The sequence below is a fragment of the Meles meles genome, chromosome 18, assembly GCF_922984935.1.
Source record: "Meles meles chromosome 18, mMelMel3.1 paternal haplotype, whole genome shotgun sequence".
Lineage (NCBI taxonomy): Eukaryota > Metazoa > Chordata > Mammalia > Carnivora > Mustelidae > Meles > Meles meles.
The window spans coordinates 46,155,713-46,178,432 of NC_060083.1; the positions used below are offsets into that span (position 1 = coordinate 46,155,713).

Consider the following 22,720-nt stretch of genomic DNA (forward strand, 5'->3'; position numbering starts at 1 on the left):
GGGGTTCCCTGCCTCCACTCCCACCCCTCAGCCCCGTGTGGGTTCCAGGATGCTCTGGCCTTGGGCACAAGGTCATGGTGGGACCTCACCAGCCGTGTACATGCCCTACCACTCCCCATCCATCTCAGGTCTCTGGTTCTTGGAATTCCTAGCAGAGATCAGAGACCCCAGCCCCCAGTATGGGGACCCATCTTACTCCAGAGCCCTTGAGCCGAGCTGGGGGACACAGGGAGAGAGGAAGTCTGGAAGGTCAGGTGGTTTGCAGACAGGGCAACCTAGTCTGGCCAGAGCGGGGAAGCTGGGGGGCTCCAGAGGTGTCTTCTGCTCCTCAAAGATTTGGGAAGGCAAGGGAGGGGCAGGAGTGGGGCATGCTAACAGCATGTAAATGATCTGGCTAATTGATATATTTAGGGGATATAGAATTGGGGTACCTGCCCTGTGTGAGGAATTCAGGAGCCCAGAGGCAGTAGGCCAGCCCTTGCTGGTGGCTCTGGTGACAGCAATCTCCGCAGCCCTCCTGGAAGCAGGGACATCTTTGGCCTGGAATACAAGCCTGCAGGATGGAAAGGGGTCTGGAGCCAGGGTGTGGGAGGACTCCGCAGTGACCTGCTCTGCTGCGGGTGGGTGAGAGAGCCCTTTGGTCCCATCCCTGGTCCTCCGATCTTCCCAGCTCCACCAGCCCGCGGTCGACCCGGGCCCTCGAGGCTGGGTCCAGGGAAAGCCGTTCCTGGGTACCGCGCTGGAGGGGTGAACCGGAGCCGGTCAGCCACGCCCCCGCACCTGGACCGCGCGGGGCCCCCAGACGGACCATCACCGGGTCAGAGGCCGGGGTCCCCGTGTTCCCTGCCTCCCTTCTCCTGCCGACCCACAGGCCCTCCGGGGTCCCCCAGTGAGGGGTGGCCTGGGGGGCGAGGGGCGGGGGCCGCGGAATGGGGACGGGCGCGCCCCGCCCTGCACCTGCCGAGGCGACCCGAGGAGCCGCGGGCAGGCGGGTCTCCGGGCGGCGCCTCTTTTGTCCTCCCGTAGCGGCCGCCCCGGCCCTGCCCGGCTGGGGGGGCCCGCGGGGGGCGGGGGCGGGCCCTGGGCTCACGTGCTCGCTGCTCGGCTCTTAACCCGGCCCGCCGCCCCACCGGGATGGCCGCGGCCGGAGCGCACTGAGCCGGGCGCCCGCCCCGCTGCCGCCGCCGCCGCCGCCGCCGCGGCCGCCAGCCTCGCCCCCCGCCCGGCCGGCGCCCCCGCCCGCGGCTCCAGCAGCCGCGCCTCCCGCCCGCGCCTCCTCCCGCCCGCGCCGCGCCGCTCGCAGCCGCAGCCCCCGGAGCCGGAGGATTATGAGCGAGCCATGAGGCGGCTGCGGCGCTGGGCGTTCGCGGCGCTGCTGCTGCTGCTGCTGCCGCGGCTCCCCCCGCCGGGTGAGTGCCCCCCGCCCGGCCGCCCCGGCCCTGGCGCCCTCCCTACACCCGCCCCGGGTTTTGCGGCGCTTTCTGCTGCAGCCACATTTTCCTGCAGTGCTCGGGGTGACAGCAGGTCCGAGCGCGGGGGGGGGGGGGGGGGGGGGAGGGCAGGGAGGAGGGAGGGCGCGTGCACCCACCTGTCCCCATCTGGCCCGCCCCACCGCGGCCAGCCCCCTGCCACCGGCCGGCGGACTCTGCAGGTCTCTGCGGGTTGGGGTGGGGGGGCAGTCGTGACGGGCCGGCAGGAGGGAAGCTCCTGTCCCCTCCCCATCTGGCTCTTCCCTCTGCAGGGGAGCAGGTCTTCCCACCCAGATCACCCCCCTCCCTGCCCCCGACCGGGGCTCCAAGGGCCACACCAGCGTGGAGAGGATGAGGTGGACTCACCCCAGTCCCAAGTCTCCTGCCCCTCGGTGGGTATCCGCCTGCAGCTCTGGCCTTGTCTCCCCAGGTCTTGGGACCCCGGGTCCCTTCGGAGCTCTGCGCTGGCGGGTCTCACCCCAGTTGGGGCAGCCGGGAGCCCCTGAGGTCACAGAGCCCAGCCGTCTGGTGGGGGAGAGCTCCGGGGGAGAGGTCCGAAAGCAGCAGTTGGACACCAGGGTCCGGCAGGAGCCACCAGGGGGCCCGGTGAGTGGGGCTGGGTGGTGAGACCAGGGGGCTGAAGCAGGCCTGGAACCCAAGGAAGGGCACCCACAGCCAGGGTTTGCCCCCACCCCCCAAGCTGGCTCCTGCAGCTTCTCCTTCTGTACAATGGGCTACCTACCAGATGGGTGCTGGAGCCCACTAGTGGGGAGCACCCACCTCACTCCAGGTCCCCCTCCAATCATTATGGGGATCTCCTGCCCTTGGTGGACCCTGGAATGCAGGACTCAGTCCAGCCTTGGGTCAGCCTTCTACCCGCCCCCACTCCCCTCCTGCCAGAGCAAGTGGTTCTACATCAAATGGGGCTTGGGCAGAGCAGTAGGAGGCAGGGAGAGGCAGCTAAGAGCCCAAGCAAGGATTAAGTAGGGCTCCTGTTTCTCCTCACGGCCACCCTCCGAGGTCTTTCTTAGAAAAGCTCAATGCTCGCTCCTGCCTCAGTTTCCCTCTGTGCACTGACAGGCTTGTCAATTCTTGCTGTCCTCGCTGAGCATGGAGCCTTGGAAAAAGGTTGGAGGCCCCAAGATCACCCACAAATGCCAACTCCACCGGCCCCGTTCCCCAACCCCCTCGGCCCCCTCCCCCATCCATTTCAGCTGCCAGGCCCCTCCTGCCTCCCAGAGGAAGGTTAGGAATGAAGGAGATTAATTGCAATTAATAATTAATTAATATCATGTGAATAATAATTACCCAGATGGAATATTCATGCAGCATGCCTCGGCTCTCCAGGAGCTGGAAGCTGAAAGTTAGCCAGGCCAACGGGGGCAGCGGAGGGCGAGATGGCAAAGGCCTGGCAGGAATAGGAAGTATAGAGGAGAGACTCCGAGGAGGGCTACAGCCTGGGAAGTTTTGGCAGCTGGGAGTGGTGGGAGGTAAATTGGGCTGGGCAAAGGGAGGAAGGAGGGAAACGGAGGCTAGCATTACAGACATCTGTCAGACTGGCATCTGGCCCTGCCTAATGTACTTGGTTAAAAGCCCTTAGGGGGGGTGGAGGGGTTTGTGGGGGGGGTGCAGAGGGGATAGGCGGGAAATGGAATGGAGCAGGAAGGCAGCATGCATAATAGATGGACCATCACTCAAGGCAGGGAGGGGGAGGAGGTACTTAATGGTCCTGGGCAGGCAGGCCTGGGTGGGGGTGGGTTGCAGTGGGCAGGGGTGAGAGGGAAGGGGCTGGAGGCTGCCTTCAGTGTCTGCTCAGGCTCCTTGGAGGGGGTGGGAAATGGGCCGTAGGGATGGTCCCAAGACCAGAGATGGGGTGTCCTGAGTTTCGTCCTTGGTCCAGCTTTCTTTCTTGGGGTCACCCCTCCCCCCAGAACTGTGCACCCGTGTTGGCTAGGGATTGACCACCCAGCCTGACTGCTGGGGCCCCTGGCAGGTGCTTCAGGGAAGGTCCAGATGGAAGATGGAGCGATGTTGTGGTGGGGTCAGAGGGAGGTGAGGGACGAAGGCAGGGGGCAGGTAGAGATGAAGAATGAAGTACTCCTCAGCCCAGTCCTTCCTGGATGGAGAGTGGGGGGTGGTTCCGGGCTGTGATGGCGCCTGGGACTGGCGCCAGGATGGGTGTAGCTGGGCTTGATGAGTTGGTTTTGGAGGTGATAGGGAGTCTCTTTGGGTGTCGTTCAGCTGGGTGAGTGGGTGGCATATGCGTGTCTGAGCGACCAAGTCTGGATGTGGCCAACGAGGTGTCTGCGGGGGTGAGGGTAGGAGTGGAGGGTTCGTGGATCTGTGGGGCAGTGCTCACCTCCAGTGGGGGTCTCTCTAGCCTTGAGCCTTTCCAGGGACCTCCCTGCAGCCTCCCTAGGGGACTCGTAGCCCTGCCTCACCTGAACCTCAGTCTCCCCTGTGGTGGATTTCTCACAACTCCGCAAGGCAGGTAAACTTTTGCCTGCCCATTTTACAGATGAGCAAACTGAGGCTCAGAGAGGTTGAGTAACTTGCTCAGAGTCCATCAGATCCCAATCAGTAGAACATTTCTCTCCAAGACCAGGTGCCTCCCACCGCACCATTCCGCATCCAGGGATCTGTTTGGCCCCGGGGCAACACCACCCAGCACGATGGAAGAAGGCCAAGGGAGACAAAAAGTCATGTCCAGAATCTTTCCCCCTGACTGGAAGGAGACACTGCAACCCTCTGCTCCTACCCGGCGTTTCTCCCTGGACCCCTTTCTGGCCTTGGACCTTCCAGGGCTGAGGGTGGGGCCCGAGCTGCCCGGAGCCCCTGTCCCAACTGGAAGTGCCACGCCCTGGCGCTGTTGGGCTCTGTCCAGAATTATTGCATCGGTTTGGGACCTTGGGCCCAGCAAGGTGTGGGGGCAGCGGCAAGATCTCTCTTTGCTGTGGGTCAGGTGGCGAGTCTGGGGAGCACTCTAGCCGGCAGAACTTGGGTGGGGGGACCTCAGGCACTCACCTGCTCTGGCCAGGTCCCATCACCTGTCTGAGGCCTAGCTTCCTGATCCCTAAAATTGGGATGATGGTAATATTAATCTCGGCCTAATCCATCTCCTGGAGGTGGTAATAGGAAAGGGTTTTGTGTGCTGAGGGCTCCTGGCTTTTGGGTGGGACGGGTGTGGAGGGGAGGAAGGTAGCCAGGAAAGAATTAGAAGAGAGAGAAATGACAATTTACTGGGCCCTTACTGGGGCAGACAGTGTTATGCCTTTCCACGTATTGAGGTATGTAATGATCATCACAGCTGTAGGAGAAGGGGCTGTCATTATTCCCATTTTACAGGTGGGGAGATGGGCACAGAGAGGTCAAGTAACAAGGAAGGTCACACAGCACTTAAGTAGCTGAGTCAAGGCTGATGCCCCAGGTTGATACTCTGAGTCTGCCTGCCTCCTGCTCAGGGGTAGAGTGAGTGAGAGGTGTCACGGGGGACCCTCTGCCCTCTTCGCCACTGCTCTCAACATCTTGCTTTTGTCCAGTTTAGAAGCAGGCTGGGCCTAAGGCCCAGAGAGGTGGGGGATTTTCTGGAAGTGCAGAAACTTGTGGTCACAGGGAGCCTAAAGCTGAAGGATGAGACAGAAGAACAAACAGGGTCACCATGTGCAGTTGGGCTGGTTGTTCACTGTACAAGGGAGCCCAGGCAAGTGGACTGAATGAAATATGTGGGCTCATGCAGCTACATGTTTCTGAGGGGACTCTTTTTCTAATCTACCCAGAGCTGCTGTGTGGGTCATGTCTTCCCCCTAGGGAAACCCAGATTCCTTCAGAACCAAGAAAAGGGCAGGATGTGGGGAAGCAAACGGGATAGGGGGTGGAGAGGTTCCAGGCTCCAGGCCTAGAAGACAGACTTATCAGAGCCAGACAGAGGAGGGGGGACCCCAGTCACTGGGGTGAGCTCCTATGAAAGTTGTCCAGACCTGCATTTACTGGAAATGCTACCCCCCGAAGCCCCTGGTAGAGGGTGTGTGTTTCAGTGTTTGTGTTTTCTTGCTGTAGGTGGTTGGGGCCAATCTGGCAAGGCTCAGTCCCCAGCCCTTACTAGACGGCAGTCCTTAGCAGGGAGCCACAGGGCCTTGTGCCTGGAGCCCTCATACCCCACTAAGGCCATGGCCATGCTTGGTCTGTGCAGCCAAGGTCACAGCTCTGTCCTGGGATTGGAGGCAGGAGGCGGTTCCCCTGGGTGGGGGCTGCTGGTGGCCGGAAGCCACCCCTGAGACTTGTGCTGGACCCCCCACTTGCTCTGCAGAGTCGAGGGCCATGAACTGAGCCCAGCTGTGAGCCCGGCCATGAGGTTGAGTGAAGAGATCATTCACGCAGGAGGCTAAGCTTGGTTCTGAAAGACTTTGCAGGGTGGGGGGAGCAGCCTTGGTGGCTCCTGGTTCTGCTGCCTTCTGAATCCCACGTTCCTCATCCATAAAAAATGGGGCTAAGAGTTGACTCCATTTTGCCCAGCTGCCTGGAAGATCAGAGGCGATGATGTCTGTTAGGTGTCCTGCCTAGGATCTGGCAAGAACAGATGTTCAACATCTGTGAGGCCTCCCTTCTTCCTGAGTGTCCACGGCTGGGTGCGGGCAGCTGGCACCTGCGTGAAGGTGGGTGTCCGAAACAGAAGCCTGGCCATTTGGGGGAGCTCCAGGTTGTGCTGGTAGGGGTAGGGACAACGCGACAGGAGTCTTGAGTTCTCCCCAACCCAGACTCTGGCCTGCGGGCTTGGCCTGGCCTGATCACCCCGCTTCTGGCTGTCTAGAGGGACCCCGTTGCCCAGAGTCTGACCCCAGAGGGACTCATGACCCTCTAAGGAAGTGACTCTGTCCTCAAAAATATAGGTCAAATCCCATTATCAGAAATTTGTTCAGCTGCTCTGTCTGGGATTCCCACTGTCCCGCTGACCAGTTGAGCTCCAGCACATCGTGGAGCTGTGGGGAGGGGACATCTTCCAGGTGGGGTCCCTGCGTCTCTGGCTCCCCGCCATGTGCCACGACCCAGCCCATGTGGTTCATCTAGTTTCTCAAAGCCCTGTTCAGCTGGAACATTTACACTTCGTTCTTCGATTGTTCTGATGATTACAAGTCCTTGTGATAATAATGTGTTAAGAACGGCTTCCGTCTAACCCTCATGACAACCCCATTTTACCAATAGGGAAACTGGGGCTCAAGCCTTCTGATGCTTTTCCATTCAACATGTGTGTTGAGCTCCTGGGCCGGGAAGATGGGCGTGTCATGTGAAAAGTTGAATCGGTGATCAGAGATGTTCAGAATGCTGTGTGTGCTTAAAGGCCTAGGAGTAGAGGGGCCACAGCCCTCTCTGTGTGGTGGGGTGTGGGCTTTGCGGATGAGGAGGAGGAGGGGAAAGCCATGGGAGGAGATGGGGGTTCCAGAGGAGGGATTTGCGGTGACAGCTTAAAGGGCAATGCTTAGACACTCGAATTTACTGGAGCATCTGAGAACCCCGAGGTCCTCAATCTACCCCTTCCCAAGACAGTGCTTCTTGGGGTATAGGGTAGAGGCCTGGCGTCTGTATTTATGATTCTGGGACTTCAGTGGGATTTTTGCCTCTTTCCTTCTGCATCCCAAATCTGGTTGAGCCCAATATGGGGCATAAGCCAATGCCTGGGGGTGGACGGGCTGTTGACAAGAGAGCCTTGGGTAGGGCAAAGTCGCCAAAGCCAGGTGGCCGAGCTGCCGGGGCAGACGTGAACTCCAGCCCCGGGCTGAGATCTGACCCCGCACCTCCCCAGCATGGCCCTGGGCCAGTCACCTCCAAGTGTCTCTCCCTTGGCCTCCCATTTGTAAAATGAGCACCAGACGACCAGGGCGGGTTGAGATCCAGTGAGCCAGGGCACGTGAGAGCCGGATGGCTGGGGAGAGAGGCAAGAGCAGGGCACGGGGTCGAGGCCCGGCCGGCCGGTCACCAGCAGCGCTGAGCTGGGCACAGAGGAGGGCGGGTGGGAGGCAGGGGTGGAGGGGCTCCCAGGGGAAGAACTGAGGGATAATGGGAGAGGTCAGGGGCAGGTCAGGTGCAGGAGGCGGACCAAGCAAGGAGTGGTTTGGCTTTGCTAGAACTCAGGCCCTCAGGTGAGGGGTGTGGGTGGGGTCTTAGGAGTCTGATGCCAGGAGGAGCCCCCGCCCCAGCTGCCTGGGGTACAGAGTTCCTGGGGACTGAAGCGGGTTTGCCTGATCTTTCTCTTCCTGAAGACAGGGGTTGCCTCATGTAGCCCTTGCCCAGCCTTCTGAATTCCCTCCCTTTCCTCCAGCACCTTTGGTGGCTCCCCAGCCCTCCCTGGGCCTGCCTCCTGTCGCGTCCAGCCCCCAGCCCCAGCAGCAGCGGGTGCCCTTATCTGGCCTGGGCCCTGGGTCCTGCTGGGGAAGGGGCAGCCCCACCCAGGGTCGGCCTCCGCAGGTGGGAAAGAATGAGGCTGCGGGAGGTGGTGGGGACAGGAAGGACCTCGTGTCTGCTCTTGCAATAGTCTGGGCTTTGCCCAGAGTGGGGGTCAGCTTGGTCTGCACAGAGATGCGGGAGGCTGTAGGAGTGAGCTTACTGACTTCCTGAGTGGGACATTCTGCTAGCACGAGGGCCGATGCTGCCAGACTTCTCCTGGCCCGGGATGACCCTCACCACCCAAGCCTGCTTCACAGCCTTGCGTCTCTCTGGGCTCATCGTACCATTTTCAGTGGGAAACCTGAGGCCCAGGGAGGCTGCTGGGTCATCTCTGAAGCAGCACAGTTTGAGAAAGTGGACTCAGGGCAAGGGGCCTGGATGGGCTGCTCCTCTGGGGGGCCAGTAGGGGCAGAGATGGGGGCTTATGAGCGGGGGTGGGGGCAGAAAGTACAAGTGGGACCTGAGGGCAGGGGAGGGCAGAGGTAGACCCGGAGGGGATGGGGGGAGGCAGAGACGGACCAGGCCCAGGAGAGGAGAGGAGAGGGAGGGCAGGGACAGTGCAAGCCAAGGGCATGGGGTGGGAAGGGTAAGGGTAGTCCAGGCCCAGGGGCAAGGAGAAAGCAGAGATGGTCCAGGCCAGGGCAGGAAGAGGAAAGCAGTGACTCCTTGTCCTTGACATTCTATTTCAAGTCTGATCGACACTCTGGGGGCTTGGGATAGAGCTTGGAGCTCAGTCAGCCTGGGATGGGGTGAGTCAGTGTCCTTGGAGCTCAGAGGGCTGTCTACCCGAGCTCTGACCCTTCACCCCACCTAAGACCCCTCTCCTAGGGCCTCTCATGGACACGGGGCCATTTTCATCTTGCTTCACCTTTGCGGTGAGAAGGCCTTGGAAGCTGATTCTGCAGGCTTGAATCCCAGCTCTACCACTTCTTAGCTGTGTGACTTTGGGCAAGTTAGTTAGGCTCTCTGTCCTTCTGTCCTTTGTCCTCTGTCCTCCGTCTGCCGGAGGAGGGTAGCAGGTACATCTGTCCCCCTGGCTTGTGGTGAAGATCAAATATGATAATACTTGTATTTAGAACAGTACCTGGCACATAATAGCACTTAGTAAAAACGAGAAATCTAGGTGGTTGATAAGGAAGCCAACTAGCACAGGCTATGAGATTTCGTGACCTTGGGGCTCCCTTCAGTCCTGCAGCCCAGGAGAAAGGCAGCAGACAAAAGCCTCACACCGGCACAGCCCAGTGGTGGGACCCTCACCTGGGGGTCTCGGTTTCAGTCTTCTGAAATGAATAAGGGTGTGGAGAAGGCTCTAGTCCCTCTCAGGACCTTGATACGTTTCCCCGGGTCTTTTGTGATGAGACCTGGAGTGGGGACATGAGAGCCCCCCTTATCCCCTGAGCTCAGACTCTCCTGCCCCTTCTTCTCTTAAGGTCACTGTTTCTCCAGGCACATGAGCTTCAGGCCTGGAGTCCCCACTCCCTGTGGAAGCTGGGTGCCCAGACCAGGTAGGGCAGCCATCTTGCTCAGACCTGGTACGTCGCCATGACAACCTGGAGCCTCCCAGCCCCACTGCAAAGGCCCCTTTGAAAAATTTATCAGGAAAACTTCCGTGTTTAAAAATTAACCATGGGATTGAAATATTAAAGATGAACTGCTTTGGGCAAGGCAGAGAGGGCAATGGACTTGGGGGTAGAGGAGCCAAGTTCTTTCCTCCTGACAGGATGTCATCTACCCATCACTCCAGCTTCCAATTCTAACCCACACCACCCTGTCTGCAAAGTCCAAGCCTTCTCCATAAATGGAGGCTGGGCCCCGGATGCAGGAGAGAGGAGCCCGGTTTACAGGGCCCGGGGGTCACCCTGCACCCCATCTCTAGTTTGCCTCTTTTCCATGGTACTTCTAGGGGCTCCCTTGCGACCTCGTGAGGGCAGGGCTGGCCCTGCCAACAGCAGGGAGGCCCCGACCTGAAGCAGCGGGTGGGCTGAACTGCCTTTCATCCCTGCTGCTCAGATAGACCAGCCCTGGGGGGCTCCTACACCAGAGAGGGTGGGCTGGCACCCGCCTCCCATGCTGCTCACCATGCCCTGGCTGAGGGTGGGCTGTGCTCTGGGATGCATACACCTGCCCCTGCCCCCAGGAAAGGAACAGGGTCTCAGAGGATGATGAGCTCTTTCTCGCCAAATCAATGGTTCCCCTTAGCTGCTGGGCTGGGCCATCCCCTCCCCAGCGCAACTCCTTGCTCTGAGGTTCCCTGGGTTGACTCCCCTCTGCCGTCCCCCCACCCCCAGCCTGTCCACCTGGCCCAAGTGAGTTTCGTCATCCCAGCCTTCAACTCAAACTTCACTCTGGACCTGGAGCTGAACCAGTGAGTGTGGCCTTGAGCCTAGCAGGAAGGGCAGCAGGCGGGTGGGCAGGGCATGGCCTTGACCTGGGTGGGTGAGGAGATGGGGACAGGGCCAGGTCAAGGGACCTAGATCGGAGCTGGGGTGGGACCCAAGACTGACCCGGCCCCCAGCACGGACCCCCTCCTTCCTTCTGCCACCTCTCTGTCTGTTTCAGTCACCTCCTCTCCTCACAATATGTGGAACGTCATTTTAGCCGGGAGGGAACAACCCAGCACAACACCGTGAGTGCCTTTGGAAGGGGCCAGGGGAGGTGGAATGAAGGGACAGGTGGTCCGTGGAGATGGGATCCAAGGTATACTCTATATTTGGGTGGGCCCAGCCCCTTGGGACCCTCCATCTCTCCCCATGGAGGCCCCCAGGGCTGGAGTCCAAGCAGCGTGTTGAACAGTGTGGAGCCTGAGCTCCCTTCACCCAGTTCCCCACTGCAGCGCCGACTCCCAGCTGGCCTCTCTGCCTGACTCCGAGGCTTTCAAGGACCCTCCCTGCTCCCTGCCCAGACTTTTCTCAGAGGTGGCATTTGGGGAAATGCCCTTCTTACTCAGCACCAAGGCCTTGGGAAGTCCTGGCTGCCTCGGACACCAGGGTCCCAGCCCCAGAGGCCCAGGGGCTTGAGCAAAGATGAATGAGTGTCTATAAATAGCCTCCCCCCCCCCCCAACCAGCCAGCTCAGTAACTGGAGCACAAGTAATTCTTCAGGAGCAGGGAGGGGGTGCCTGTCCCCTCTGACCTGAGCGCCCCGGCCCTGAGGACACATGGCGCTCACGGTTGCTCAGCCACAGACCGTGTCCCGGGGCCGTCCACGGAGGCTGTGGTGTCTGTGAACACACCATGTGTGCCCTTGTGTGAGTGCTGGGGCTGAACCCACAGCTCTTGCAGACTCCGGACTCTCGTCGGTGAGTGCTCAGAACAGTGCCCGGCCCAAGTGCCAGCTCTTCTTCTCAGAGGAATCGATGAACCCCGCACCAGCCCCCCCACATGCTGAGAACCGCTGATGTAGCCCAACTTCCTCATCTTGTAGGGGAGGGAAGGGGGCCCAGAGACTAGGCACCAGCCCAGGTGAAAGAGCAAACTAGGAGTGCATCCAGAGTAGGACCAGGCTCCCGATCCGCGGGGGGCACCCCGAGACCACGGCCACCCACACCGAGCGGTCGTGGGGACCCTCACCCCTCCTCCTGCCTTCATGTCTGCTCATGTTCTGCTGCTCCCCCAGGGGGCCGGGGACCACTGCTACTATCAGGGGAAGCTCCGGGGGAACCCCCACTCCTTTGCCGCCCTCTCCACCTGCCAGGGGCTGCAGTGAGTATGGGCGGGAGGTGCCGGGTGGGGAAGGTGTGGAGGGAAGGGAAGAGCCTTTGTCCCTGGCCTGGGGATGCATGGTGGGGACCTGCGCCTCTCTCTGCAGTGGGGTCTTCTCTGATGGGAACTTCACCTACATCGTGGAGCCCCGCGAGATGGCCCGGTCTCTGGAACCCCCCCAGGTGAGCCCCTCACGGTCCCCCCCCAGCTACGCACTTGCGCATCCCCATGGCTTGTCCCAATGGCTGTCGCGCCTCCTCCCTTGGTAACCTCAGCCTTACTGCCCTCCTCAGTCACCCCAGCTCTGGTTCCCTCCCTCTGTGCCCTCAGCTCCAATGTCCCCTCTGTCCCCCAAGTAACCTCCCATCAGGCTCCAGTGTCCTTTGCCCCTATCTCTCAGGGCGCCCCCAGGTCTTGACCCCGGAATCTGAGCATCTGGGAGATCAGATCCGACATGGGAGCTCTGGCCAGTTCTGGGTCACCCTGGGATGGGGTGGGGGGAAGGGCTGGAGCTGTCCCCCACTTGGGTTCAGGAGCAGACCTGGTCGGCCCCCCCAAGAATTAATTCCCCCTCATTTCAGGGACCCCTTCCCCACCTCATTTACCGGACCCCTCTCCTCCCAGCCCCTCTTGGATGCAGGGAACCAGGTAAGGGAGGGAAAGTGGGGCTGGGGAGGGGGCCGGGTGTGCCCCCCTCACCTGTCCCCTCCCCCCAGGGTGCCTATTTGCTGCCCCTGCTCATTCTGCTCCTGTGAACCGGCCGAGGCTGAGAAGGAAAAGGCAGGTACGGGGGCCCGCACAGACCTCGGGCTGCAGAGACCCCAGGCTGTGGTCCAGAGCAGAAGGACACCCCATCCATGACGGGGGCAAAGGAGGGCTCAGACCAATGTGGCTGGGGGCCAGGGTACCACGCCTGAGAGGAATCCCCCCACCCCATTTCCTAATGCCTGTGTCTACACCCGCCTGAATCACAGACAAACTGAGGCTGCCTGCCCTCTTACCAAGGCTGGGGGTGGAGAGGGGACCCCCACCAGTGGGGGGACTAACATTATCCCTGACTGGAGTTCAGCACCTCCGAGTCTGCCCACGGCTTGGCCCCGATGCCGGGCATGGAGGGGACTGACCCCAAGTGCCCACCCACCGCCCAGGTCCGCCGGGGCCACCCTACTGTGCACAGTGAGACCAAGTATGTGGAGCTGATCGTGGTCAACGACCACCAGCTGGTAAGTTCTCAGCCTAGGGGCAACTCGGGGAGGGGGGCCAGAAGCACCCTGGCCCTGCACCCACTCTCTTTCCTCCCAGTTTGAGCAGATGCGCCAGTCGGTGGTCCTCACCAGCAACTTTGCCAAGTCCGTTGTGAACCTGGCGGATGTGGTGAGCCACCCTCCTTCCCTTCCCTCCCCTCCCTTGCCAGCGCCCCCGCTGCACACATGCTTGGGGTGAGCTCTGGCGGGCCCTAGCAGCCCCTGATCCCCACTTCCTGGAGAGACAGACTGAGGCCCTCCTCCAGCCCTGTGCCCCCACCCTCCTCCTCTTCCCTCGGGGCCCAGATGTACAAGGAGCAGCTCAATACCCGCATCGTGCTGGTTGCCATGGAAACGTGGGCAGATGGGGACAAGATCCAGGTGCAGGATGACCTCCTGGAGACCCTAGCCCGGCTCATGGTCTATCGGCGGGAGGGCCTCCCTGAGCCCAGTGATGCCACCCATCTCTTCTCGTGAGTCCCCCATGCCACCCGGGTCCCGCCAGCCTCTGCTGTTTGCTCGCTCTGTGCCGGGGGCTCCTGCGGGGTCTGGGAACTGGGCTCACCTTACACCAGCCCCCCAGCCACTTGCCACAGGCTGGGCATCTCCCTCTGTATCTTAGGCTGATGCGTCTTTTTCCAGTCCCCACTGATCTTCCTCCGCCTCTCATCTCCCCTTTTGTCCCCTCTTCTTTCAAACTGTCCCAGCATCCCTTCCTCAGGGACTCAGTGCTCAGATAGAAGGAAAAAAAAATCTGATAGAAGGTCCTTGTCATTAGAGATGATCTCATAGGAGCCTCTCACGTGGCTCCTGGGCAAACAAACCCAAAGAGAGGAAGGGGTTTGCCTCATGAGGATGGGCTCCCCTCCCCGAGGGAGGGCTGTCGTGCAGGAGGCTCCGCAGTCTGCCCCTCTCAGCCTAGGGAAGCCACTGTGGGCAGGGCCACGGGGTTCTCCTGACAACCCTCTCCCTTCCAGGGGCAGGACTTTCCAGAGCGCCAGTAGCGGGGCTGCCTACGTGGGGGGCATCTGCTCCCTGTCCAGGGGTGGGGGTGTGAACGAGGTGAGAGCTGTGGGGCATGGCTGGGGTGGGGGTGGGGGCCAAAGGGAGATGTGAAGGGCACGAGGGATGCAGACATCTGTGTGCTCCATCTTCCTCACCCCAAGTATGACAACATGGGCGCCATGGCGGTGACCTTGGCCCAGACGCTGGGGCAGAACCTGGGCATGATGTGGAATAAACACCGGAGCTCAGCAGGTATCAAAGGAGACCGCGTGCGGCCCCACGACCAGCCCAGACCCACTCCCAGCAACCTTAGAAGTGAAGAGGGTGTCCATGGGAGGGGGGGTAGCTCTCCACCCTCCCTTACACCCATCTGCTCCCTCTCAGGGGACTGCAAATGTCCGGACAACTGGCTGGGCTGCATCATGGAAGACACAGGGTGAGTTCTTGGGGACAGTCGAGGGCAGGGTCTTGGGCGAGGAACAACCATAGGGAGCGCTGGGCAGCAGTCTTGGACCCAGTGGCCTCAAGAGGCTTGGCTGTTGGGCCCAGTTTTCTGAGGACCCTGCCCAAGGAGACCCACAGTGTCCATCCCCGTCCTCCCGCTCCCCGCCGGGCCCCGCACACAGAAGCTGGCAGCCTGTAGTGTGCGCTGTGGCCACTGGGAGCCGCCAGAGCCTCACGTGGAGGCACCTTCTCCCCTCAGCTCTCCTACCTCCAACTCTGAGCCGTCCTGAGGTTTCGGGAAGGGGACAGGAGCACCTCCCCTGTCCACTTCCGCTTGATGAGCAGGCAGGAGGCTGATCGTACTGTTGCCGGGCACATAGATCCTCAGCCTCTTCGAGATGGTCACCGAGTCCCCCCGTGCACCCCATCCCCAATCTTGAGAAGGGGCGAGAGCGGCGGGGCTCAGCAGCTCGGTCCCCTGACTCTTGCCCAGGTTCTACCTGCCTCGCAAGTTTTCGCGCTGCAGCATCGACGAGTACAACCAGTTTCTGCAGGAGGGAGGCGGGAGCTGCCTCTTCAACAAGCCCCTCAAGGTACCAGCCCCAGGGCGGCGATGTGGGAGTGAGGCTTGGGCAAGGTCCCGGCCAGACTCCTGACACCGCTTCCCCGTCCAGCTCTTGGACCCGCCTGAGTGTGGGAACGGCTTCGTGGAGGCGGGGGAGGAGTGCGACTGTGGCTCGGTGCAGGTGAGAGACGGGTGCGGCGCCAGGTGCGGGACCGGGGCGGGCCAGAGAAGGTCTGGGTGAGGAAGGTCAAGGCTTACCCACCTCCCTCCCCTTGTCCCCGCATCCCTCAGGAGTGCAGCCGGGCGGGCGGGAACTGCTGTAAGAAATGCACCCTGACTCACGACGCCATGTGCAGCGACGGACTCTGCTGTCGCCGCTGCAAGGTGAGGGGCACCTACCGCCGGGGTGGGATGGAGGCGGTACCAGGAGGCCTGGCAGTGGACGTCGGGATAAGGAGCGGGACTTAGGGAGGAGGAGCTGCTGGAGGCGGGGCACATGTTGGGGCGGGACTTGAGGCGAAGAAAGCGCCAATGGATAGGGAGAACGGCGGGGCGTGCACCCCCGAGGGCCTGTTGAAGGCGGGGCTATGAGAAATGGGGCGGGGCACCTACCAAGTGGCGGTGGGAGGGGCGGGACCGTGGGCCGGCCTGGGGGCGGTGCTGTCTGGGGCGGCGGGGGGCGGGGCGAGGAGGGGCCGAGTCCCCAGGCCTTGGGAGGGGCGGGGCTTCAGGGGCCGGCCTCGCGGAGGGCGGGCGCGGAGTACGCGGTTCTGGGCTGAGCTGCGAAGCATCCCCTTCCCAGTACGAGCCGCGGGGTGTGTCCTGTCGGGAGGCAGTGAACGAGTGCGACATCGCGGAGACCTGCACCGGGGACTCCAGCCAGGTCTGTCCAGCCCAGCCGCCCCGAGGGTCCCCGGGCGAGGCAACCCCGATCCTTATAGGTTTGGCTCCGCGGGGCTATTGTTATCTGCGCCCCTCCACTCTGCTGCTGGCGTCTCCGCCGCTGGTCAGCCTCGTTTTCCTCGCCTGTGAAACGAGTTCTTCATGCCTCCTGGTTTTGCTCCTAACGTCATTAAATCAGAATAGTCTGGCTGGGGTTCCAAGGGCCTGGAACGGGGTTGGTGTGCGCTCGGGATCAGAGTGTATGATATTATTAGTTAACATCTCTTAAGTCCTCAATACATGGCATTAAGTTCTCCCAGCCCTGTAAAGTAGTTACAGGAAACAGGGAGTTTGGAGAGGCTATGGGACTTGCCAACCTGTGTGGTCTGAGTTCTGAGCCAGACCTCTTGTCCTTGACTTGGAAGAGCCCTGAACTACTATGAGCCCCATGAGAGGGCATTTGACAACCCTTTATCTTCAACTCTCAGTCCTGGGGCTGCTCTGCTCAGACCAGCCCCTCTGTCCACAGTGTCCCCCTAACTTGCACAAGCTGGATGGTTACTACTGCGATCATGAACAGGTATGACGGGGCCCCTCCCCTTCTGGACCTCTGGCTCAATAACAATCTTTTGACTTCTGTCTATTCCGACCACTCAATGTCTCAGTCCCTTGTCTCCTGTTTGCACCTTAGGGCCGCTGCTATGGAGGTCGCTGCAAAACCCGGGATCGGCAGTGCCAAGCCCTTTGGGGCCATGGTGAGTCTTTGGCTAGGGGTATGGGAGAGGAAACACTGGAGGACCCAGAATCAAGAGGCTGGGGAGGGGTAAGTTCTGGTAAATAACCTCTACCAAGTGTGTGGCTCTCAGGATCTCAGAGACCCAGCGGGATTAGGGGTCAGGCCAGAGTGCTGGAGGTACAGGCCTGAGGTCCTGGGGTGGGTTCTGGGGTGAGTGGGTGACACCTGGCATCATCTCCTTACAGCGGCTGCCGATCGCTTCTGCTATGAGAAGCTGAATGTGGAGGGGACAGAGCGTGGGAACTGTGGGCGCAAGGGGTCAGGCTGGGTCCAGTGCAATAAACAGTGAGTTGCCAAGGCTTCTGGTTGGCCTCCCCAGCTCTGGGACCCAGGAGGGTTTTGTTTTTGTTTTTTGTTTTCAGAGTTGGGACAGCAGGTTCTAGGACAAGCCTAGGAGTCCCAGTGCAGAATATGGGAAATTTCAGGTGGTGGGGAGAGGGAAGACTCAAGTTCAGTAGTAGGAGTAGCAGTTGGGTCAGAGGTCAGACTTGGGGCTCCACTGTCTTCACGCTGCCCCAACAGGGATGTGCTCTGTGGCTTCCTCCTCTGTGTCAACATCTCTGGAGCTCCTCGGCTGGGGGATCTAGGGGGAGACATCAACAGTGTTACCTTCTACCACCAGGGCAAGGAGCTGGACTGCAGGTATGGGCTGAGAACATGCCTGGGGAGGGGCAGCTTGCAGCCATGATGGGGTTGGGCGCAAGGGCTGAAGCTGGCTATGCCGGTTCCCCAGGGGGGGCCACGTACAACTGGCTGATGGCTCCGACCTGAGTTACGTGGAAGACGGCACAGCCTGCGGACCCAATATGCTGTGCCTGGATCATCGGTGCCTGCCAGCCTCGGCCTTCAACTTCAGCACCTGCCCTGGCAGCGGGGAGCGCAGGATCTGCTCCCACCACGGGGTGAGTGCCTGGAGGCCAGGGGTGGTGGGAGGGGCTCCCGAAAGGGAACAGCCCCCCACTCTACCGCTCACCTCTACTGGCCCAACCCCACCTCTAGGTCTGCAGCAATGAAGGCAAGTGCATCTGTCAGCCAGACTGGACAGGCAAAGACTGCAGCATTCACAACCCCCTGCCCACGTCCCCCCCCACGGGGGAGACAGAGAGATACAAGGGTGAGGTTGGAGCCGGCCGGGGTGGGGCTCTGTCTCTCCCCTTCTGCATGCCTGTCCCTGCCAACCGAGCCCTGCCCTCCTCCCCAGGTCCCAGCGGCACCAACATCATCATCGGCTCCATCGCAGGGGCTGTCCTGGTCGCAGCCATCGTCCTGGGAGGCACGGGCTGGGGATTTAAGTAAGAGACACACACATGCACACACATGCGTGTGCGCCCCCCATTCCGCGGTGTTTTGGGGGGTATCAGAACCCCAGACTGTTGGAGCTGAAGGGCCTCCCTGAGAAGTTAGCTAAGCCGGAGCTCACACATCACAGTTCGAGCCAGCCACATGGTCTTGTTTTGCTCATATTTCCAAGACATTAAAAATGGAAAAGCAAACAACCAAAAACACCAAAAGATTTTACATTAACAATCCTGACTCCCAGCTTCTCTTGCAAAAGGAGAAGACTGGGCCTCAGTGCATCCCAGCACGGTGGACAGGAGCCGAGCAGGGGCTGGTGGGAACAGGGTGTGTCCTCCGTTCCTAGGCCCCACCTGGCCCACAGTGGTCTGTGGGCATCTGGGTCTGGGGCCCTCGAGCTGGTCTAATGCCTTCACAGTGCAGAGGAGGGACCTGCCAAGTCAGGACTCAAACCCAGGCATCTCTCCCTAGGCCTGTCATTAGCGAGCCGGTCCTGGGGACCTTGGCCCATATTTGGGACCAGGAGTCTCATGGGAGCCAGGAAGGCCCTCCTTGAGAGAAGGGCAAGGTCACTGATGGCTCCTTTTCCCTTCTCTCTCTGCCTGTCGTCTCCTTGGCTCCTTGAAGAAACATCCGCCGGGGAAGGTACGACCCGACCCAGCAGGGGGCAGTGTGACGCCGGCCACGTCATCCCTCCCGCTGTCCCTGTCTCCTCCATCTCATTCGTCACCTCACATTCTGTTGATGGGGAGCTGGGGGCTGATTCCCCCACCCCTGCTGTTACTGCTGTCACTACAGGGGTGGGAGAGCCCCGCCCCGCTCCGGGAAGAAAGTCCTCAGCCTCCCTTGCCCCTTCCTCCTGCCCCCCTGCCCTCCCAGGCCTTGGTCCATTTCCTCCTGCCCTTCCTATTGCCAGACCACCACTGTCCAGGTGGGCCGTGGAGCTGTGTCCCCCCGAAGCCCCGTTCTCCCGGGAGGGGAGCCTACCTCTGCGTCCCATCTGTTTTGTCTTCCATGTCACCGCTGTCTGAACTCCCACCAGATCCCCTCCCTGGCCAGCCTGGGACTTGCTGCCTCTAGGGCCCAGCACTGACCTCCCAGGGCCCCGGCTCAGGGGCTCTCCCTCTGGGCCCTGCCTCACCTCCTCCCCTGATGCCCCCTTTCCATTCCAGGTCCGGAGGGGCCTAAGTGCCACCCTCCTCCCTCCGAGCCTGGGGCCCACCGTCTCCGCCCTGAACCACGAGGCTGCCCCCTGCCCAGCCGTGGAGGGAGGCACCATGCAAATGTCTTCCGGGCCCAAGCCCTTCAACTCCTGGCCCCACGGTGTGTGGGGGGGGAGGGTGTTGTGGGGGGCTGTGGCCCTCCCTGCCCTTCACTCCACCAGGGTGGACCAGGCCTGGGGCATTTCCGTCAAGGTCCACCACCCCACCTCATGCGGCTTTAGCCTCGCACACCAACTCTCCCTGTGTGAATGTAGCTTTCATCATCACCGATTGCCACAGCAAGAGAGATGCCCCTCCCCCCCCACAGTGGGCAGGGCCTGGGACAGCCCCTCCTCAAAACCAGGCAGCTGGGACCAGGGTTTTAGCTCTCTGGGACTTAGGGGGAAGGGGCTGACATCTACATTTTTTTTTTTTAACTGAATCTTAACTGATGAATGTAACTTTGGGGGTGCTGGGGCGAGGGAGGTTGTGGGGTTATTTTGACGTTTGTGTGGGAGGGACCGGAGGAACTGAGACATAGCCATCCCCCCGGGGCCCTCCCCGGGGATGATCCCACCTGGAATCCTCTCATCCAACATAGCCGTCCCCAAGCCAGGCAAGAGCAGGGCCCGTGCCTCGTGGCCCAGCCCTACTTAGCTTGGAGAGAAGAATGAGTGCTGATTCAAACCAAAGCTGCCTGTTCTGTGTCCAAGGCCTCGGTTATGGGCACAACGACCACACGTCCCAGATTGTCTTCAATTTCAAAAATTACCATCCTGCTATCCCTGGCAGGAAGCATGTATTTGGGGGTCTAGAAAATCTAGTCCCTGATATAAAATAGCACCCACCCCCTCTTTCAAGAAGGTTGATTCTGGGGCAGACTCAGGGTTTAGGTGCCCCCCCCCCCCCAGCATGGCCTAGGGGTCCCAGGCTGGGCCATCTTCCCAGAGAGGACTCTCCCCAGGAGGAAAGGCCAAGGGTGGCCCAGTGACTGGAGGGTTAGAGGTTTTGCCTGTGATGTACAAGAGGAGGTAAGAAAAAAGGCAGGTTTCCTATCTGATCTTCAGCTTCTAGAAAAGTCCTCAAGGCCCTGTCGAAACCATTCTGCTCCTTACCCCCATTGCAGGGCTGAGTAGTAAGTTTACAGTTGTTCTCCCCCTCCCATCCTCTGATCCCCACTGCAGCTGAGCCTGACAGACAGGCTGAGGCCAGGGCAGGAGTCCTCAGACCCGCCCCTGGCCTTCCCCCATGACCCATGGGACAGTGGCGCCTCGGCTCTACTGCTTACAAACCAGCCGGCAAGGGCAAGATGAGGGTCAAGCTACCTTATGGATGAAAGCCACAAATGAGGGAGCCCTTCTCCCCAGGAATACCCCATCCAGACTCAGCAGGGGTTTCTGGACACCCCAGGGATTTTGAACTGCCTGTTTCATCCAGTCCCTCTGTTTCTGGGGCCTCTTTGAAGAGGAAATGGTTCCCTGTTTATCTGCACCACCCCTCAGGGCAAACGGGACTGAGACCCATTGACACCCTTTTGGGTGGCCGGATGCAGCTACAGTGGAGTCCTCAATACTGAGCTCCAGCTGGCACTGCCCAAGAGAAGGGGGTGGGTGGGGCGCCCCCTGGCCAGTCCGGCTCCGCCAGCCCCACGCGCTGGAGCAGGGGGGCTGGAGGGGAAGGGCTGGCTTGGGCGCTGCTGCCGCGGTTCTCTAAGGCGTTCTCCGCTGATACACGGGCACACAGCCGGTGGTACCCCCGGCACAAGCATTTGGATCCACATCTACGCACAAGTGTGAATACCTCCGCACGTGCAGACAGGCCTGTGCGCGCACACGCGTGGGGGTGGGCGTGAGGATGTGGAGGGCGCGCGGGACTTCCTGTGACCAGTCCACCCGGCTCCCAGCTGTCTGCATCCTCCCGCCCCACCCAGGCAGCGCCCGGGGAGGAGGGGAGGCTGCACTGGCCTGGGCCTGGAAATGGCTCCATACAGCATCCTGTAAATATGTCATCTGGGGCTCGGGGCAGGGAGGCAGGGACAGGGACATCAATTAAAGATCATGTCCTGGGGCTTCCACGGAGCTCACACCAATGTGCAGTCTCTCCTTTCTGTAAACGACGGCGCTGTGACTCGGGACCCTTCCCCATCCTCCCTGGCCCTGGAGGAAACCCGATGTCTCAGCACTGGAGGTGGGAAGGGAGCACCCAGGACCCGGCGCTGGGAGTCTGGGACGAAGTGGTGTACTTTTCCTTTCCTGGCCAGGAAATAAGCGACCATGGGTGGAGAGCCAGCCCTTCCGCTTCCTCGGCTTTCCCAGCGAAGATAACCGCCTTCCTCTGGCTGCGGCAAAGCAGAATGGGAGGTGATAGGAAGCATCTTTCTCAAAACCAGGAGACCCAACTTCCATATTATGGTTACAGCCAGAGAAGACCCTCCTCGCCACCCAAGAGGTTTCAGAAAGCCAGATAACACCGTTAGTCTGGTCCCACGGCACCTGTTCTCTGGCCTGCGGCCTGCAGAGAATTTGTTGTTTGTCCTCTCTGCGCCTGGGGCAGCAAGGGACTGAGCTCGGCCAAGGCTCTGAGCCCCTCCCATCTTCCCCTTCAGAGGCTTTGGGCCTGGAGGTATCTGGCTTTGGAAGCCAGGCGGGTTCAGGGGGAAGATAAGGTAAGAGGTGGGGGCAGAGAATGAGAGCCACGTAAGGGAAAGAGAATGGGTGCAAGAAAAAGCAGCGGTCAAGCACCTGGAGAGAAAGAGCAGCCGGTAGCTGGGGAACGTAGCCTCATTCCCAAAGTGGGGTGGGGGGGTCTCCTGGGTCCACCCCAGTATACACACAGAGACAGCAGGACTCGGGGCGGCCTGGGTTCCTGGTCTGCACCCTGTTCTGAGTCCCCCAGGATATCAGGAACATGCACCTCCTGTCTCCACGCCCTGGCAACCCAGGCAGCCCAGGCCGAGCCCTTCTCCAATTCACAGTCGCTGGCTGCCTGCTGTCTAGGCTTGCCCGGTCTGCTCTGGGTGCTGCCTCTCCACTCTCCTTCCTCATGCCCACTCCCTCCTCGCTCCTCCCTCTGTCCTGACCTTCAGACTCTGATGGGTCACACAGCTGAGCCTTCAGGGGATGAAAAATGTGGCTTCTGGCAGAGGGCATGGGTGCGGCTTATCACAGGTGATTCGTGAAGGTCTGGACACAGTTACTCTTGACACCTGCTTCTCAGCCTCAGGCCACAGCCCGGAGCCCCAGGAGTTACCTGTGTGGGTGCCCAGAGATCCGGGAGGCTGTGGAGCAGAGGGGGTACTGGGGGGGCAGCGGAAACACCAGGGAGGCGGCCTCAGCCCTCTGCCACGGGGCTGCCCTCTGATGCTAGCACGCCTCTCCCATCGCCGCTGTGCCCAGGGCTAGAACAGAACACAGAATGGAGTGGAACTGGAATGGAACACCAGATCCGGTCCAAACAGATGATCTGAAAAAGCACTTGCTTTGGCTTCAGAACGTGTCATGGAACATGTCTGGCAGAATATTTCCCCAGGAGTGTGCAGTGGAACCAGAAATTCAAATGTGCTGTGAAGGCCACTGTTGTAAGAATTCCTAGGTGTATGTTTTTGATGTAGTCTGCTCCCAGATGCTTTGACAGGATCACCACCCAGGCTGCCTCTGTCGCACCTCCCTAATCCAGCGC

At 60.7% G+C, this 22,720-nt stretch overlaps 1 protein-coding gene across 4 annotated transcripts; it reads left to right on the forward strand.

The window, feature by feature from the left end:
* Positions 1 to 1,272: 1,272 nt before the first annotated feature.
* On the forward strand, positions 1,273 to 21,127 carry ADAM11 (ADAM metallopeptidase domain 11). 4 transcript variants are annotated; one of them, XM_045986303.1, is made up of 27 exons: positions 1,273 to 1,409; positions 1,900 to 2,075; positions 10,196 to 10,272; positions 10,467 to 10,533; positions 11,523 to 11,608; positions 11,715 to 11,790; positions 12,190 to 12,256; positions 12,325 to 12,392; positions 12,757 to 12,831; positions 12,911 to 12,982; positions 13,159 to 13,325; positions 13,830 to 13,914; positions 14,019 to 14,109; positions 14,242 to 14,293; positions 14,795 to 14,894; positions 14,976 to 15,047; positions 15,158 to 15,250; positions 15,669 to 15,749; positions 16,278 to 16,328; positions 16,440 to 16,503; positions 16,730 to 16,829; positions 17,067 to 17,186; positions 17,278 to 17,446; positions 17,544 to 17,658; positions 17,746 to 17,836; positions 18,468 to 18,485; positions 19,013 to 21,127. In XM_045986303.1, exons 1-27 carry the CDS (start codon positions 1,340 to 1,342, stop codon positions 19,026 to 19,028), a joined length of 2,319 nt encoding a protein of 772 aa, XP_045842259.1. In that variant the 5' UTR covers positions 1,273 to 1,339; the 3' UTR covers positions 19,029 to 21,127. The 4 variants fall into 4 exon arrangements, with proteins under 4 accessions (XP_045842259.1, XP_045842258.1, XP_045842262.1 ...); XM_045986302.1 differs by having other exon boundaries at positions 18,468 to 21,127; XM_045986306.1 differs by lacking the exons at positions 1,273 to 1,409; positions 1,900 to 2,075; positions 10,196 to 10,272; positions 10,467 to 10,533; positions 11,523 to 11,608 and having other exon boundaries at positions 12,325 to 12,388; positions 18,468 to 21,127.
* The last annotated feature ends 1,593 nt before the right edge of the window (positions 21,128 to 22,720 follow it).